This window comes from Artemia sp. Qi Xiang Cuo, chromosome 1 (assembly GCF_049724085.1).
Source record: "Artemia sp. Qi Xiang Cuo chromosome 1, ASM4972408v1, whole genome shotgun sequence".
In the NCBI taxonomy this organism is placed as follows: Eukaryota; Metazoa; Arthropoda; class Branchiopoda; order Anostraca; family Artemiidae; genus Artemia; species Artemia sp. Qi Xiang Cuo.
In genome coordinates this window covers 59,793,282-59,812,587 of record NC_142794.1, presented here as the reverse complement: position 1 = coordinate 59,812,587, position 19,306 = coordinate 59,793,282, and the positions used below count along the sequence as shown (strand labels likewise).

At 39.2% G+C, this 19,306-nt stretch overlaps 1 protein-coding gene across 2 annotated transcripts in view; it reads left to right on the top strand.

The window, feature by feature from the left end:
* LOC148956542 (phosphatidylinositol 4-kinase type 2-alpha-like) overlaps nucleotides 1-19,306 on the top strand; it is a 127,988-nt gene that overhangs the window by 78,512 nt on the left and 30,170 nt on the right. For both annotated transcript variants that reach the window (XM_089085951.1, XM_089085950.1), the window contains exon 8: nucleotides 7,125-7,352. In XM_089085951.1, the coding sequence (XP_088942077.1) occupies nucleotides 7,125-7,352 (228 nt within the window). The remainder of the gene's footprint in view (nucleotides 1-7,124; nucleotides 7,353-19,306) is intronic.

Here is a 19,306-nt window from a genome sequence, read left to right as displayed (position 1 = left end):
CTTATCATCAAATAAAAATGTGAGTTGTTTCACCACATTGTTTCAGGTCAATCATTTCCCCTGATGTTTAAGGTGCTTTTACTTCTTATTATCTATCTGTTCAAGACTAGATTTTCTTGTTTTAAGTCTCTGAAAAGTGGAAATGAATGCACCCTCTACATCTGCATATAGGACAGAAAAGGAATCATTGAAGAATAAGAAGGTAGATATACAGTGAATATAATTTTCTAAATGAAAACGAAATCATTGAAAAATACATATTTTTTATAATGATATTCTTACTATAAGTAGATGGGTCAAATCGGCTGTAGTTTAGTCATGGAATTTGGTAGAGGGGGATCCGCTCCAGGAATCCTTTAATTGTTTTAATTTTTATTTCCAGCATTTAATTGAAACTCCGATTCTCTTATTTGTCATTGAAATGCCTAATTGCGTTGATAACGTCGTATTCGTTAAGTTTCGGATTCACATACTAACCCATAAATGTAGAACTGCATCTATATATAATTAACTTAAAAAAATTCTTTCCACAAAATAATTTTTTCAAAAAAAGTAAAGAACTCCATTTAACCAAAAATAAACAAAAATAGAATCAAATAATCTACCAAGCATACAAATACCACAAATTAGTATCAATATATAAATGAAACCCAAAACAAACAGAAATTAAAATAAATAACAGGGTCAAACTCAAAACGACCTGAGTAGGTTCCAAATCCCATGCTTTCTAAAAGCCAGAATATAATTTGGACTTTACTGAAAAAATTCAAATGAATTTACCGAAAAAAAATGTGCATTGTCAGTTTAATACACATATACTGATATTTATTCCTTAAAATCTGAATTAATTTTGATTTCTTAAAGTTATAGAAGTGAAAACATTTAAAAGAATTTGTTTTCAGTAAAGTACGAATTATATTCTGCCTTTTAAAAAGCATGGGGTTTAGAACCCTACTCATATTAATTTCTGCTCGTTTTGAGTTTGACTCTGTTATTTACTTTAATTTCTGTTTGTTTGGATTTCATTTATTTATTGATAATGATTTGTGGTAGTTGCATGCTTGGTAGACTATTTGATTCTATTTTTGTTCATTTTTGGTTAAATGGAGTTCTTTAATTCTTTTTGAAAAACTTATTTTGTGGAAAAAGTTTTTTTAATTAATTTATGTTCGTTTTATATTCGCATGGTCTTTCAAAGAAAAAGACTGAGCATCTTCTAAAGTTAAACAACCATCCCTTCCATAAAAACCATAAATACCCCCTGAGCATAACTTACAACCCTTGCCCCTAATCTCTGGGGTTTGTTTCAACCCCAAAAGCCTTGTTGTATTATATTTAGACTATTTTGAATAGAATGGCTATCTCGGAATCTCCATTAGATACATTTCAGGACAATACGACGTGGGGGGGGGGGAGGGGAGTTGTCCTTCAATCGCGTTTACAATTAAAATTAGTAATACAGTCTGATTAACAAATCAATTAGGCTCCTCTGACGTTTTTATGACAACACGTTTGCTGTAAAAACCTTATATACTCTAAGGGCATAACTTACAACCCTTTCCTTGAGGGCCGGGGGGTTTGTTATCCTCAAAAACATAATTTTCCAGACCTTTCTGATGCTCTGAACAAAATGGCTATCTCAAAATTTTGATTGCAAGTGTTTGGGGAAATGATGGGCATGGGGGGGGGGTCATTTGCCCTCTGATCACTTTCGACTAATAAAAAAGGCACTGGCTCTCTCAATTTTCAATCGAATGAGCCCTTTTTGAAGCTTCTACGACAATTTTTTTTTTATATAAACCTTATATGCCACAAGGGCATAACTTAAGACCCTTGTCCTGAAGGCTATGGGGGAGGGCTTTCATCCTCAAAGACATAATTTCCATAATTTTCAACTACGTTGGATAGAGTGGCCATATCAAAATGTTTATCGGAAATGTTTGGGTAAATGATGGGCATGGGGGGGGGGGTGATTCTCCCTCCGATTACTTTCGATTAATAAAAAGGACAATAGCCCTATCAATTTCCAATCCAATGAGCCCTTTTTGAAGTTTCTACAACACCACTTTCTGTAAAAAAAAAAAAAAAACTTATATGCCCCCAGGTTATAACTCACAACCTTAGTCCTGCGGGCTGGGGGGCGGGGTGCCATACTCAAGACATAATTTCCGGACCCTTTAACTACGTTCAACAAAAGGCTATATCAATAGTTGATCGGAAGGGAATGGGGGAATGATGGGCGTGGGGGGGGGGGGTATTCGCCTTCCGATCGCTTTTGACTATTAATAAGGGCACTAGCCCTCTCAATTCCCAATTACATGAGCCCTTTTTGAAGTTTCTACGGCAATGCTTTCTATAAAAACCTTATGTGCCCCCAGGGCATAGCTTACAACCTTAGTCCTTAGGGCTGTGGGGGTTGTCATACCCAAAAACATTATTTCTGGACCCTTCAACTACGTTCAACAAAATGCCTATATAAAAATGTTGATCAGAAGTGTTTGGGGAAATGATTGGCGTGGGGGGGGGGGTATTCGCCCTCCGATCACTTTTGACTATTAATACGGTCACTAGCCTTTTCAATTTTCAATCGAATAAGCCCTTTTTGAACTTTTTACAACAGACCTTTCTATAAAAAGTTGATATGCCCCCACCGCATAACTTACAACCCCTACCCTGAGGTCTGAGGGGGGGGGGGTCATCCTCAAAGACCTAATTTCCAGAACTTTCAACTACGTTTAACAAAAATGGATATCTCAAAATATTGATTGGTTATGTTGGGAGAAATGCTGGGCGTGAGAGGGGGTTATTTGCCCTCCAAACACTTTTGACTATTGAAAAGGGTACTAGTCCTTTCAATTTCCAATCGAATGAGCTCTTTTTGAAGTTTCTATGACAAAGCTTTCTATAAAAACCTTGGCTGCCCTAAGGCCATAACGTACAACCCTTGCCCTGAGGGGTGTGGGGCGTTCGTTGCCGATCGCTTTTGACTATTAAAAAGGTCACTAACCATTTCAATTTCCAATCGAGTAAGCCCTTTTTGAACTTTCTGCAACAGCCCTTTCTATCAAAAGTTGATATGCCCCCAACGCATAACTTACAACCATTACCCTGAGGTCTGAGGGGGGGAGGGTCATCCTCAAAGACCTAATTTCCAGAACTTTCAACTACGTTTAACAAAAATGGATATCTCAAACTGTTGACTGAATGTGTTCAGAGAGATGGTTGGAATGAGAGGGGGTTAGTTGCCCTCCAATCACTTTTGACTATTAATAAGGGCACTAGCCCTTTCAATCTCCAATAGAATAAGCCCTTTTCGAAGTTTTTGCAACAAAACTTTCGATGAAAGCCTTATATGGCCCAAGGGCATAACTTGCAACCCTTGCCCTGAGGGGTGTGGAGCGTTCGTCATCCTCAAAGACATAATTTCCAGAACTTTCATCTACGTTGTACAAAATGCCTATTTCAAAATTTTTATTGGATGTGTTTTGGGAAATGTTGGGCCTGAGAGGGTTAGCTGCCCTCCAATCACTTTCGACTATTAAAAAGGACACTATCCCTTTTGATTTCCAATCAAATGAGCCCTTTTTTAAGTTTCAACGACAACCCTTTCTATAAAAACCTTATATGCCCCCAGGGCGTAACTTACAGCCCTTACCCTGAGGGCTCTGAGGGGGTTATCATCATCCTCAAAGACCTAATTTCCAATACTTTCAACTACGTTGAACAAAATGGCTATCTCAAAATTTTGATTGAATGTGTTTGGGGAAATGGTGGGCATGAGAGGGGGTTAGTTGCTCTCCAATCACTTTCAACTATTAAAAAGGGCACTAGCCATTTCAATTTCCAATTGAATGAGCCCTTTTTGAAGTTTTTTCTACAACGCTTTCTATAAAACCTTATATATCCCCAGGACATAACTTACAACCCTTGCCCTGAGGGCTGTGGGGGGTCGCTATCTCAAAATTTCGATTGGATGTGTTTTGGGAAATGGTGGGCGTGAGAGGGGGGTTAGTTGCCCTCCAATCACTTTCGACTGTTAAAAAGGGCACTAGTCCTTTGAATTTCAATTTGAATAAGCACTTTTTGAAGTTTCTACGATAACGCTTTCAGTAACAACCTTATATGCCCCCAGAGCATAACTCACAACCTTCGCCCTGACGGCTGCGGGAGGAGTGCCCTTCTCAAAGACATAATTTCCAGATCTTTCAACTACGTTGAACAAAATGGCTATCTCAAAATTTTGATTAGATGTGTTTGGGGAAATGATGGGCATGGAAGGGGTGTTAGTTGCCTTTCAATCGCTTTCGACTATTAAAAAGTCCTTCCAATTTCCAATCGAATGAGCCCTTTTCGAAGTTTTTACGATAACTCCTTCGATACGAAGTGCCCTGGTCTAAAACCAATCAACCCAAAAAAAAATTAGAATAACTAATACATATTGCCAACATCGTTCTTTACTTAGGCAGCACTATTGCGCTGCCTGTGATACCATACTGACTTCTTGCTATATTCTCTTTTCTAAATATTTCTTTTAACCAGCTCCGAAAAAGTTGACATAAATGTGCTAAGAATTATGACTGAAATTAGTCGCATTTCAAACAACGCCAGCGCTACTTGTGGGACATTTATCTCTACATCAGCGTACTGTTCGAAATGTCTGCTGTGAATAGAATAAAGTCAATTTAAACAAAATAGGTATATTTTTCTCACAATTTAGAAATTTTATGTGCACGTATAAACGGTACCAATCCATTCTGTTTTTCTATTGTTATCAGTTTTATCATACAAAACTAGGAGACTGAGCTTTGCTTCTGAATGGAATTATTGACATAAAATGATATTCAGTTTGACCCCCCTCATACCCTGATATCCTGATTTACATAAGAAAACTTTTGTGTGGTTTTTATAGAATTCTTTTTTTTAACAAAGATACAAAAAGAACGGTAGTTTTCAAACTCTAGGAGTCAATTTTCCTTTCCATTTGGCATCTCTGGAAATTTTCATTTAATTTAAGGTTTCTGCCGTAATGATACCAATAATTGTTCTGATTTTCCAGATATTCTTTGCCAAACAATGCTCAACGGATAAGTCAATAGTTCTAACTTTATTTTTTGAATACTTTCAAATTTAAAATATGGTCACTATATAAATGAGGGGAATATGTCACGATATAATGTTACACAGTCTGTGGTAATCTACTTTGACTTATCTTGCATCTTTGCTTAGACAGCGCTATTGCACTGCGTGTGATTTTTGCTTTGGCTTTATTTGGCCTGCTGATATCAAATGCTATTTATTAATATAAATCGGCTAACCCACAAAAAAAAAATCAATTTAATAAAAAATCGTGAATAATATTTCAATAAATTATATATATTAATAGTTTAGTACAATAAATTAAATCTTGCAGAGTCGAAATCCTTTCAAGATTACGAACAAATGAATAGCGCGATACCCATGGCTATTAGAATAGAGCTTGGTTTAGTTATGAAATTGAGCATCCTCTGCTAGGTGGGGGGGTTGGAGGAAGAGGAGGGGGGACATGTACTGCAGCATTAGTGCTGAATCTGGCTAGAAAAAGCCAAGTGTATACGACATTCACCTTCGCCCACCCGAAAGCTTGTTTACGCTATACTAATGTTGTGTGCAACAACTCGTTGCTGACAATTTTGGTAAAAGCCAAGCACTTAATATTTATATTTGTTTAATGTGTGTTTATTGTTTATAATGTATTGCGTAATGTTTTTAAACTCACCAAGTACTGTGTTTGTTAAATAATTACTTTTCTTCATTACCGCTTAAATAGCACCTACTTCAATAGCACCCCCTTCTTGCTTCCTCTCCTCAATAAAAATACTGTAGCCACGCCCTTTTCCTTATCTAAACTGTTTGTTTTTTTTAAGCTTTTCAATATTTACTGGACTCAAATAAGCAGAAGTATTACTAGCCACAAGTAAAATCTGAACAAAGGACTCCTCTTCATAGAAGGAGGCTCCTGGATCAGCCATATTTTCCCCGATACTTTTAAATGGTCATAAATTTCGTCAGCTTTTTCTTACAGCAATATGGTACGATCCGGGTTAATTCATTGCCGGCTTATTCCTTAAACTAGAAATTAAAACTGAAATAGATTTGGCGCGCACATTGTACACCACACCGTGCTAAAATTGCGGCATTGGAATCATGTTGGTCAAAAACTATATACAGGATAATTGCAGTGCCCCACTTCAAACAACAGAGAAAATCACTTATCTTTTAGTCCTCTAATTTTTTTCTGACCACTGGGAAGCGAATACATATTTAAAAAAAAAAAAAAAAAAAAAAAAAAGTGCTGTATCGTAGATTCGACTCTGGGTTGCAACAACCGTAACTTCGTATCCTAACCACTGGACTATCATGTACTTTGTAGTAGTGTTTGTTTTATACTTTTTGCTGTTATTATAAAAAAAAAAAAAAAAAAAAAATGAAAAGTATGTCCTGGAGTTTCTCAGGCTCCTTGTTTTTTTTTTTTTATGGGGGTGCATGGACTTGTTTGTTTAAAACGAGGACAGATAAGAGAATTAGGTAAACAGTTTGGGAAAGTAGATGGACGATGGTACACAATTTGTATTTCGTGGAGTTAAAGCCATCCAGCCCCACATCCGCCAACGTAATTCTCTATATTTAGGTAAAGAAAAAGTGCGCAGTGTGCTACGGTTTAGAATGTCGAAATTTCACCTTTATATTGTTTACAAATATATGTTGCTATATTTTTTCAAGTTTTGTTGCTGTTTGAAATATATATAAATATATATATATATATATATATATATATATATATATATATATATATATATATATATATATATATATATATATATATATATATATATATATATATATATATATATATATATATATATATATATATATATATATATATATATATATATATATATATATATATATATATATATATATATATATATATGTTTTTACTTTATTTGGGAAACTGTAGAAATCTTCAGATTCCACGGGAGCTAGGTCTCATGGACTCTGCCTTGTTATTTGCCCAATTAACCTCCTTCTTGTTACTTCTCTACTTTGCCAGAACACAAGATCTGCATACATTCTTTATATTTTAGGATTATAGAGAGGTTAAACCGGCTGTGATAAGAATAGCAGCAATAGATAATGGTCTAGCCTTCCCTTTCAAACATCCCGATTCCTGGCGGACCTATCCTTTCTACTGGGCTTGGCTTCCTTATGCCAAAATTCCATTTAGTCAAGCTACAAGAGATGCAATACTCCCATTTATATCTGATATGAACTGTGTGCAAGACCTATGTGATGAACTTTATAGGCTTTTTAAGGTTTGTATATTGTCTTTGTAAAATAAGGCAACATCAGCTGCTGTTTTTTTTTCTGCTTCTTCTTCTTCTTTTTTTCTTTTTTTTTTATTTTATTAAGCTCCAAATTAACCCAATTGATATTCTTGGTATGATAAATAGTTCATTAGGTAAGTCTAATAAATTATTTTCGAATCCCAATTTTTCAGTTGTTATTGAGTATGTCTCAGATTTGGATCGAGTATGCAAACAGTGTGGTGGCTAATCTGTGCTTCAGCGCAATGTTCAAGGTCTTTGTTTTTGCTGGGTTAGTGGAAACAAATAGTGCGTAGTGGCTACCCGGACTTTATGTTTTTTGTGAGAGTTTTTTTTATTCAAAAACTGATTTCTTTGGTATCTCACTGGTTGTAATATGAAATACGTGAATCGAAGTAGGTATGCTAGAGATGGCTTTGCTGTCTGTTTCGGAATATCTTCTGTACTCTGTAAGATATCACCTGTCAAGAGACGAAGAAGGGACTGCCAAATCCATGTTTATTGATGTTAAACTCTAAAACCCAAGCCCAAGCTAAAACTCTAATTAATGGTAATATATACCGGTCTCCAAGTGGGTATGTTCCCTCTTTCCTACATTCATGATGAGGTTTTCGAAAGAGTACAGTGTAATTCTGCATGGGTGATTCTAATCTTAGTATGTGTGACCGGTATCGTCCTCGTCTTTGGATTTTCTTTCAGCTTTGCTAGCTTGCGGAGCATTACCTTCTCCACGCATTCCAACTCGGGTAACAGAACCTACTGTTTCTTGCTTGATTATGTTTTCATCGTTGACGTTGGTGTAAAATTGCAGAGTGACGAGTTTTATATCAGACTATTTTCTTCCTTAAAAATTTATCTGTCAGGAATTGGCTCTTCTTAGGTCGTGGTTGACACATCATTCGTGGAATATCTTTGATTGAATCCAGCATCGAAAAGAAGTTAGTTCTTTATTTAACAATAAAAATCATAACAAAAAACTACATCAACAAAATCTCCACCATAAGGCTCCATGGCCGGGAAAGAACAGGGGAGAAAAAAATACCAACACACAAAAAAAAAAAATAAATAAAAACTCAAATAAAGATCCAACTCAATCGAGAGACATCAGATCCAAGAGAAACCAGAAAAAAACTTAACTACTATCTACAAATTTTCTGATAAGATTTTTTAATGTACCACAGTTTCGGCAACTTCCTGTAAATGTGAGAACTGTCTTCGAGTCCCGTTCTCCAATTGTCAGAGGGTTGAAATCACACCTCACAGAAGCTATAAAGATAATCTATCGTTTGGTGAACTTGTATTGGTGATAAGTCGATTGGTCAGAAACAAAAGATATATTATTACATTGAGCAGCCGGAAGATGGCCGTGCAACTGTAAAAAGATGAAAGAAGAACAAGAAAGAAAATAGAGAGATTTCAAATCAAGCAAAGGTTCAAGTGAAGATCGGTTAGTTTCCTTAATAAGAGTCCTTGCTTTATCATAAAGTTTTGAAAGTGGCATCAGAGACGAGAGAAAAATTGACATCCAAATAACAGAACAATATGAAACATAAGACTGAACTAGGCTGTAAAATAAGATTCTAAGAATTGACCATGGAAATATATATTTAAGCTTTTTAAGGATCCCAAGATTCTTGGAGACTTTCATTTTAATCTGGACAGTATGATGCTTGAAGGGAAGATTTTCGTCAAGCAAGACTCCTAGGAATCGAATGTAACGATCCTTAGGTATACTTACAGAACAACTTGATACATGTATTTCATTTAAGTCACGGCAAGCCTTTGAAACTCTGGAGAAAATGAGAACAATGACTTCCCGACATTTAAGGCAAGATAATTTACATGAGACTATTAGATAATTCTTTCGGAACGGGTCTTTATTTTTCAAGAAATATCATACCCGGATCCGCTAGCTGTGCTAAGAGTATTGTCATCACAAAAAGCTAAAAACGCATCCGGTAAGGACAAACACCGCTCAAAATTAGCGACGGGTGCAGGCTGAAAAAGACGATATGAAATGGTGGGTTTTAAAGTTTGAACCGCATTAATAAAGTCATTGACATAGCTTAAAAAGAGTATCGTCCCAATAACAGATCCTTCTGGAATTCCGACCTCTATTCCCGAAGGGTTAGAAAAGTGCGGATCAACCGAGATGACTCGACCAGATAAATATGATACAAACCAAGAATAAGCATTCCCTCTTATACCAATAAGCATTCCCTCTTATACGTGGGACAGTTTCCAAAGAAGAATCTTGTGTGTTAACGAGTCGAGTGCTTTTCGTACATCGAGAAAAAGAGCAGCAGGTATCAGACCAGAGTCAGGAACTGCATGTAAATAATTCAAGAGAGTTGCGTATGCATGCTCAGTTGAGTGCCTCGCCCTAAAACCAAACTGAAAATCATGAAAAAAGTGTTTAGAATTAAGAGAATTAAGAAGTCGAGAAAGCATAGCTTTTTCAAGTACTTTACTAATCACTGATAAAAGGGATATGGGACGATGATTTGCAGGATCATTCCTTGATCCACCTTCAAAAAGAATAATAACGTGAGCACGCTTTAAAGCACTTGGGAAAACACCATTTCAGAGGCAACGCTGTAGCGTTGCCCATAATAAAGGCTATACGGCTCCAATGTTTTATTATTATTATTTATTTTTTTTCAGAGGCACTTCATACGGAAGGGGTCGTCGTAGAAACTTCAAAGGGGGCTCATTCGATTAGAAATCGGGAGTTATAGTGCCCTTCATAATAGTCGAAAATGATTGGAGGGCAAATAGCCCCCCCCCCACGCCCATTATTGCCCCCAACACATCCAAACAAAATTTGGAGATAGCCATTTTGTTCAGCGTAGTTGATTTGCAGATAGAAAATATATTTTTGAAGAGGACACTCCCCCACAACCCTCATGGCAAGGGTTTTAAGTTATACCCTGGGGGCATATAAGGTTTTTATAGAAGGCGTTGTCTTATAAACTTCAAAAAGGCTCATTAGTTTGGAAATTCAAAAAGATAGTGCCCTTTTTAATAGTCGAAAGTGATTGGAGGGCAACTAGCCCCCCCCCCCCACGCCCATCATTCCCCCAAACACATCCAATCAAAATTTTGAGATAGCAATTTTGTTCAGCGTAGTTGATTTCCATATAGAAAATATAATTTTGAGGAGGAAACTCCCCCACAACCCTCAGGGCAAGGTTTTTAAGTTATGCCCTGGGGGCATATAAGGTTTTTATAGAAGGCGCTGTCGTAGAAACTTCAAAACAGTCTCATTCTATTGGAAATTAAAGGGCTAGTGCCATTTTTAATAGTCGAAAGTGATTGGAGTGCAACTAGCCCCCCTCCCCCCCCTACGCCAATCATTTCCCCAAACACATCCAATCAAAATTTTGAGATAGCCATTTTGTTCAGCGTATTTAATTTCCAGATATAAAATATGATTTTGAGGAGGATACTCCCCCACAACTCTCAGGGCAAGGGTTTTAAGTTATGCTCTGCTGGCATATAAGGTTTATATAGAAGGCGTTGTCGTAGAAACTTCAAAACAGGCTCATTCGATTGGAAATTAAAGAGCTACTGCCCTTTTTAATAGTCGAAAGTGATTGGAGTGTAACTAACCCCCCGCCCCCCCCCACGCCCATCATTTCCCCAAACACATCCAATCAAAATTTTGAGATAGCCATTTTGTTCAGCGTAGTTGATTTCCAGATAGGAATTTTTTTTTTGAGGAGGACACTCCCCCACAACCCTCAGGGCAAGGGTTTTAAGTTATGCCCTGGGGGGATATAAGGTTTTTTTATAGAAGGTTTTGTCGTAGAAACTTTAAAACAGGTTCATTCGATTGGAAATTTAAAGGGCTAGTGTCCTTTTTAATAGTCGAAAGTGATTGAAGTGTAACTAGCCCCCTTCCCCCCCCCCCCACGCCCATCATTTCCCCAAACACATCCAATCAAAATTTTCAGATAGCCATTTTGTTCAGCGTAGTTTATTTCCAGATAGAAAATATATTTTTGTGGAGGACACTCCCCCACAACCCTCAGGGCAAGGGTTTTAAGCTTTGCCCTGGGGGCATATAAGGTTTTTATAGAAGGCGTTGTCGTAGAAACTTCAAAACAGGCTCATTCGATTGGAAATTAAAGGGCTTGTACCAATATTAATTTTCAAAAGTCATTGGTGGGCAACTACCTCCCCCCCCCCCACGCCCATCATTTCCTCAAATACATCCAGAAAACCGTTTTAGTTAGCACTTTTGTTCAGCGTTGTTTATTTAGAGATAGAAAATTTATTTTTGTGAACGACACTCCCCCACAACCTTCAGGGCAAGGGTTTTAAGATATGCCGGGGGGGGCATATAAGGTTTTTATAGAAGGCGTTGTCGTAGAAACTTTAAAAAGGCTCATTCGATTGGAAATTCAAAGGGATAGTGCCCTTTTTAATAGTCAAAAGTTATTGGAGGACAACTATACCTCGAAAGTGATTGAAGGGCAACTAGCCCCCCCCCCCCCTCACGCCCATCATTCCCCCAAACACATCCAATCAAAATTTTGAGATAGTTGTTGATTTTCAGACAGAAAACATGTTTTTGAGGAGGACACTCCCCCACAACCCTCAGGGCAAGGGTTTTAAGTTATGCCCTGGGGGCATATAAGGTTTTTATTGAAGGCGTTGGGGGTATGCCCTGGGGGTATATAAGGTTTTTATAGAAGGCGCTGTCGTAGAAACTTCAAAACAGGCTCATTCGATTGGAAATTAAAGAGCTAGTGCCCTTTTTAATAGTCGAAAGTGATTGGAGGGCAACTAGCCGCCCCCCCGCACGCCCATCATTCCCCCAAACATCCAATCAAAATTTTGAGATAGCCATTTTGTTCAGCGTAGTTGATTGCCAGATAGAAAATATGTTTTTGTGGAGGACACTCCCCCACAACCCTCAGGGCAAATGTTTCAATTTATGCCCTGGGGGCATATAAGGTTCTTGTAGAACGTGTTGTCGTAGAAACTTCAAAACAGGCACATTCAATTGGAAATTCAAAGGGATATTACCAACTATGATAGTTGAAAATTATTGTTGGTAAACTAACCCCCCCCCACGCCCATGAGTTCTCACAACACATCCGATCACAATTTGGCTCTTGCTCTTTCTTTTACTGAGGTCCTGAGTAAGCAAGATACCGTAGTGTTGTGGTAGACACTCCTCCGAAACCCTGATGGAAAGAGTGTGAACTTATGAGCTGGGGTTATCTAAGTTTTCACAGAAAGTAGTGTTATAGAAACTAAAAAATATGATCATATAATTGGAAATTAAAGGCCTAGGACCCTTTTTAATAGTCGAAAGTTTTTGGAGGGCAAGTAGCCCCCCCCCCCCCACGCCCATCATTTCTCCAAACACATCCAATCAAAATTTTAAGATGGCCATTTTGTCCAGCGCAGTTGATTTCCAGATAGAAAGTATATTTTCGAGGAGTATACTCCCCCACAACCCTCAGGGTAAGGGTTTTAAGTTTTGCCCTGGGGCTATATAAGGTTTTTATAGAAGGCGTTGTCGTAGAAACTTCAAAACAGGCACATTCAATTGGAAATTGAAAGGGCTAGAAAATATATTTTTGAAGAGGACACTCCCCCACAACCCTCAGGGCAAGGGTTTTAAGTTATGCCCTGGGGGCATATAAGGTTTTTATAGAAGGCGTTGTCGTAGAAACTTCAAAACAGGCTCATTCGATTGGAAATTAAAGGGCTAGTGTCCTTTTTAATAGTCGAAAGTGATTGAAGTGTAACTAGCCCCCGCCCCCCCCCCACGCCCATCATTTCCCCAAACACATCCAATCAAAATTTTCAGATAGCCATTTTGTTCAGCGTAGTTTATTTCCATATAGAAAATATATTTTTGTGGAGGACACTCCCCCACAACCCTCAGGGCAAGGGTTTTAAGCTTTGCCCTGGGGGCATATAAGCTTTTTATAGAAGGTGTTGTTTAAGAAACTTCAAAAGAGGCTCATTCAATTGAAAATTAAAAGGCTAGTGTCCTTTTTAATAATCATAAGTGATTGGATGGCAACTGGCTCCCCCCCCCCCACGCCCATCATTTCCTCAAACACATCCAATCAACATTTTGAGATAGCCATTTTGTTCAGCGTAGTTGATTTCCAGATAGAAAATATGTTTTTGAGGAGGACACCCCCCCAGAACCTCCAGGGCAAGGTTTTTAAGATTGGCCGGGGGGGGGGGGCATATAAGGTTTTTTTAGAAGGCGTTGTCGTAGAAACTTCAAAAAGGCTCATTGGATTGGAAATTCAAAGGGATAGTGCCCTTTTTAATAGTCGAAAGTGATTGGAGGGCAACTAGCCCTCGAAAGTGATTGAAGGGCAACTAGCCCCCCCCCCTCACGCCCATCATTCCCCCAAACACATCCAATCAAAAATTTGAGATAGTTGTTGATTTACAGATAAAAAACATGTTTTTGAGGAGGACAATCCCCAACAACCCTCAGGGCAAGGGTTTTAAGTTATGCCCTGGGGGCATATAAGGTTTTTATTGAAGGCGTTGGGGGTATGCCCTGGTGGCATATAAGGTTTTTATAGAAGGCGTTGTCGTAGAAACTTCAAAAAAGTCTCATTCGATTGGAATTTAAAGGGCTTGTGCCCTTTTTAATATTCGAAAGCGATTGAAGGGCGACTAGCCCCCCCCCCCCCTCACGCCCATCATTCCCCCAAACACATCCAATCAACATTTTGAGATAGCTATTTTGTTCAGCGTAATTGATTGCCAGATGGGAAATATGTTTTTGAAAGAGGACAATCCCCCACAACCCTCAGGGCAAGGGTTTTAAGTTATACCCTGGGGGCATATCAGATTTTTAAAGAAGACATTGTCGTAGAAACTTCAAAAATAGGTGATTCAATTGGTAATTCAAATGGCTGGAGCACTTTTTAATGGAAAAAAGTGATTGGAGGGCAACTCGCCCCCCCCCCACGCCCATCATTACCCCACACATCCACTCAAAATTTTGAGAGGACCCTGTTGTTCAGGCTAATAGATTTTCGGCGAGAACACGAAACTCTGTAGGCGACAATCCCCCACAGACCACAGAGTTAGAGGTTGATGCTTGGCCTATGGCCATATCAGGTCTGTAATTAATTCGTTGCTGCAGACATTTCGGGACATGAATTTTTAACTATACATTAAAGGTAAAGTGCCCTTTTTAATAGTCGAAAGTGATTGGAGTGCCACTAGCCCCCCCCCCCCCCAGGCCCATCATTTCCCCAAACACATCCAATCAAAATTTTGATATAGCCATTTTGTTCAGCGTAGTTTATTTCCAGATAGAAAATTTGTTTTTGAGGAGGACACTCCCCCAGAACCTCCAGGGCACGGGTTTTAAGATTTGCCGGGGGGGGGGGGGCATATAAGGTTTTTATAGAATGCGTTGTTGTATAAACTTCAAAAAGGCTCATTTGATTGGAAATTAAAATGGATAGTTCCCTTTTTAATAGGCTACAATGATGGGAGGGCAACGCGCCCTCGAACGTGATTGAAGGGCCCCTAGCCCCCCCCCCCTCACGCCCATCATTCTCCCAAACACATCCAATCAAAATTTTGAGATAGTTGTTGATTTTCAGATAGAAAACATGTTTTTGAGGAGGACAATCCCCCACAACCCTCAGGGCAAGGGTTTTAAGTTATGCCCTGGGGGCATATAAGGTTTTTATTGAAGGCGTTGGGGGTATGCCCTGGGGGCATATAAGGTTTTTATAGAAGGCGCTGTCGTAGAAACTTCAAAACAGGCTCATTCGATTGGAAATTAAAGAGCTAGTGCCCTTTTTAATAGTCGAAAGTGATTGGAGGGCAACTAGCCGCCCCCCCTCACGCCCATCATTCCCCCAAACATCCAATCACAATTTTCAGATAGCCAATTTGTTCAGCGTAGTTGATTTCCAGACAGAAAATATGTTTTTATGGAGGACAATCCCCCACAACCCTCAGGGCAAGAGTTTTAAGTTATGCCCTGGGGACATATAAGGTTTTTATAGAAGTCGTTGTCGTAGAAACTTCAAAACAGGCACATTCACTTGGAAATTCAAAGGGCTAGTGCCCTTTTTAATAGTCGACAGTGTTTGGAGGGCAACTAGCCCCCCCCCCCCACGCCCATCAGTCTCCCCAACACGTCCAATCAAAATTTTGAGATAGCCATTTTGTTCAGCCTAGTTTATTTCCAGATAGAAAATATGTTTTTGAGGAGGACAATCCCCCACAACCCTCAGAGCAAGGGTTTTAAGTTATGCCCTGGGGGCATATAAGGTTTTTATAGAAGGGGTTGTGGTATAAAATTAAAAACAGGATCATTCGTTTTTAAATTAAAGGGCTTGTGTCCTTTTTTATTGTCGAAATTGATTTGATGGCAAATCGCCCCCCCCCCCCCCCCCACGCCCATTATTTCCCCAAACACAACAAATCAAAATTTTGAGATAGCCATTTTGTCCAGAGTAGTTGATTTCCAGATGGAAAATATATTTTCGAGGAGTATACTCCCCCACAACCCTCAGGGTAAGGGTTTTAAGTTTTGCCCTGGGGCTATATAAGGTTTTTATAGAAGGCGTTGTCGTAGAAACTTCAAAACAGGATCATTCGATTGGAAATTAAAGAGCTAGTGTCCTTTTTAATAGTCGAAAGTGATTGGAGTGTAACTAGCCCCCATCCCCCTTACGCCCATCATTTCCCAAAACACCTCCAAACAAAATTTTTAGATAGCCATTTTGTTCACTGTAGTTGATTTCCAAATAGAAAACATTATTTTTAGGAGGATACTACACCATAACCCCAGAGCAAGATTTTCAAGTTATACCCTGGAGGTACATATGGTTTTTATAGAGGTTGTATTTGTAAGAATGTCAAAACAGGCTCATTTGGTTGAAAATAAAGGTCTAGTAAACATTTTAACACTTGAAATTGATAGGCGGTTACCGAGTCCCCCCCCACACCCCTCAGTTCCCCAAACACATCCAATCAAAATTTTTAGATAGCCATTTTGTTCAGCGTAGTTGATTTCCAGATAGAAAATGTATTTTTGAGGAGGACACTCCCCCACAACCCTCAGGGCAAGGGTTTCAAGTTATGCCCTGGGGGCATATAAGGTTTTTATAGAAGGCGTTTTTGTAGAAAATTAAAAACAGGCTCATTCGTTTGGAAATTAAAGAGCTATGGCCATTTTTAATATTCGAAAGTGATCGGAGTGCAACTAGCCCCCCCCCCCCCCCCCACGCCCATCATTTCCCCAAACACATCCAATCACAATTTTGAGATAGCAATTTTGTCCCACGTAGTTGATTTCCAGATAGAAAATATATTTTTGAGGAGTATACTCCCCCACAACCCTCAGGGTAAGGGTTTTAAGTTTTGCCCTGGGGCTATATAAGGTTTTTATAGAAGGCGTTGTCGTAGAAACTTCAAAACAGGATCATTCGATTGGAAATTAAAGAGCTAGTGTCCTTTTTAATAGTCGAAAGTGATTGGAGTGTAACTAGCCCCCCTCCCCCTCACGCCCATCATTTCCCCAAACGCCTCCAATCAAAATTTTCAGATAGCCATTTTGTTCACTGTAGTTGATTTCCAGATAGAAAATATTATTTTTAGGAGGACACTCCCCCACAACCCTCAGGGCAAGGGTTTTAAGTTATCCCTTGGGGGCATATAAGATTTTTATAGAAGGCGTTGTCGTAGAAACTCCAAAACAGGCTCATTCGCTGGGAAAATAAAAGGCTTGTGCCCTTTTTAATAGTCGAAAATGATTGTAGGGCACCGAGCCCCCCCCCCTCACGCCCCTCCTTCCCCCAAACACATCCAATCAAAAATTTGAGATAGCCATTTTGTTCAGCGTAGTTGATTTGCAGATAGAAAATATGTTTTTGAGGAGGAAACTCCCCCACAACCCTCAGGGCAAGGGTTTTAAGTTATGCCCTGGGGGCATATAAGGTTTTTATAGAAGGCGTTGTCGTAGAAACTTCAAAACAGGCTCATTCGATTGGAAATTAAAGGTCTAGTGCCCTTTTTAATACTCGAAAGTGATTGGAGTGCAACTAGCCCCCCCCCCCACGCCCAACATTCGCTCCAACCCCTCCAGTCAACATTTTGGGATCGCTATTTTGTGCAGGGGAGTTGATTTCCCGATAGAAAATATGTTTTTTTGGAGGACACTCCCCCAAAACCTTCAGGGCAAGGGTTTTAAGATATGCCGGGGGGGGCATATAAGGTTTTTATAGAAGACGTTGTTGTAGAAACTTCAAAAAGGCTCATTCGATTGGAAATTCAAAGGGATAGTGCCCTTTTTAATAGTCGAAAGTGATTGGAGGGCAACTAGCCCCCCCCTCCCCTCACGCCCATTATTCTCCCAAACATCCAATCAAAATTTTAAATAGTTGTTGATTTTCAGACAGAAAACATGTTTTTGAGGAGGACAATCCCCCACAACCCTCCGGGCAAGAGTTTTAAGTTATGCCCGGGGGGCATATAAGGTTTTTATTGAAGGCGTTGGGGGTATGCCCTGGTGGCATATAAGGTTTTTATAGAAGGCGCTGTCGTAGAAACTTCAAAACAGGCTCATTCGATTGGAAATTAAAGAGCTAGTGCCCTTTTTAATAGTCGAAAGTGATTGGAGGGCAACTAGCCCCCCCCCTCACGCCCATCATTCCCCCAAACATCCAATCAAAATTTTGAGATAGCCATTTTGTTCAGCGTAGTTGATTTCCAGATAGAAAATATGTTTTTGAGGAGGACAATCCCCCACAACCCTCAGGGCAAGAGTTTTAAGTTATGCCCTGGGGGCATATAAGGTTTTTATAGAAGGCATTGTCGTAAAAACTTCAAAACAGGCACATTCAATTAGAAATTAAAAGGGCTAGTGCCCTTTTTAATAGTCGAAAGTGATTGGAGGGCAGCTAGCCCCCCCCCCACGCCCATCATTCTCCCAAACATCCAATCAAAATTTTGAGATAGCCATTTTGTTCAGCCTAGTTGATTGCCAGATAGAAAATATGTTTTTGAGGAGGACAATCCCCCACAACCCTCAGAGCAAGGGTTTTAAGTTATGCCCTGGGGGCATATAAGGTTTTTATAGACGGAGTTGTCTTAGAAACTTAAAAACAGGCTAATTCGATTGGAAATTAAAGGTTTAGTGACCTTTTTAATAGTCAAAAGTGATTGGTGTGCAACTAGCCCCCCCCCCCCCCACGCCCATCATTTCCCCAAACACATCCAATCAAAATTTTGAGATAGCCATTTTGTCCAGCGTAGTTGATTTCCAGATGGAAAATATATTTTCGAGGAGTATACTCCCCCACAACCCTCAGGGTAAGGGTTTTAAGTTTTGCCCTGGGGCTATATAAGGTTTTTATAGAAGGCGTTGTCGTAGAAACTTCAAAACAGGCTCATTCGAGTGGAAATTAAAAAGCTAGTGCCCTTTTTAATAGTCGAAAGTGATTGGAGTGTAACTAGCCCCCATCCCCCTCACGCCCATCATTTCCCAAAACACATCCAATCAAAATTTTCAGATAGCCATTTTGTTCACTGTAGTTGATTTCCAGATAGAAAATATTTTTTTGAGGAGGATACTCCCCCACAACCCTCAGGGCAAGGGTTTTAAGTTATGCCCTGGGGGCATATAAGGTTTTTATAGAAGGCATTGTCTTAAAAACTTCAAAAAAGACTCAATCATTTGGAAATTAAAGGGCAAGTTCCATTTTTAATAATCGAACGGGGTTGGAGGGCAACAAGCCCCCCCCCCACGCCCATAATTTCCTCAAACACAACCAATCAAAATTTTGAGATAGTCATTTTGTTCAGCGTAGTTGATTTCCTGATAGAAAATATATTTTTGAGGAGGACACTACCCCACAACCTTCAGGGCAAGGGTTTTAAGTTATGCCCTGGGGGCATATAAGGTTTTTATAGAAGGCGTTGTC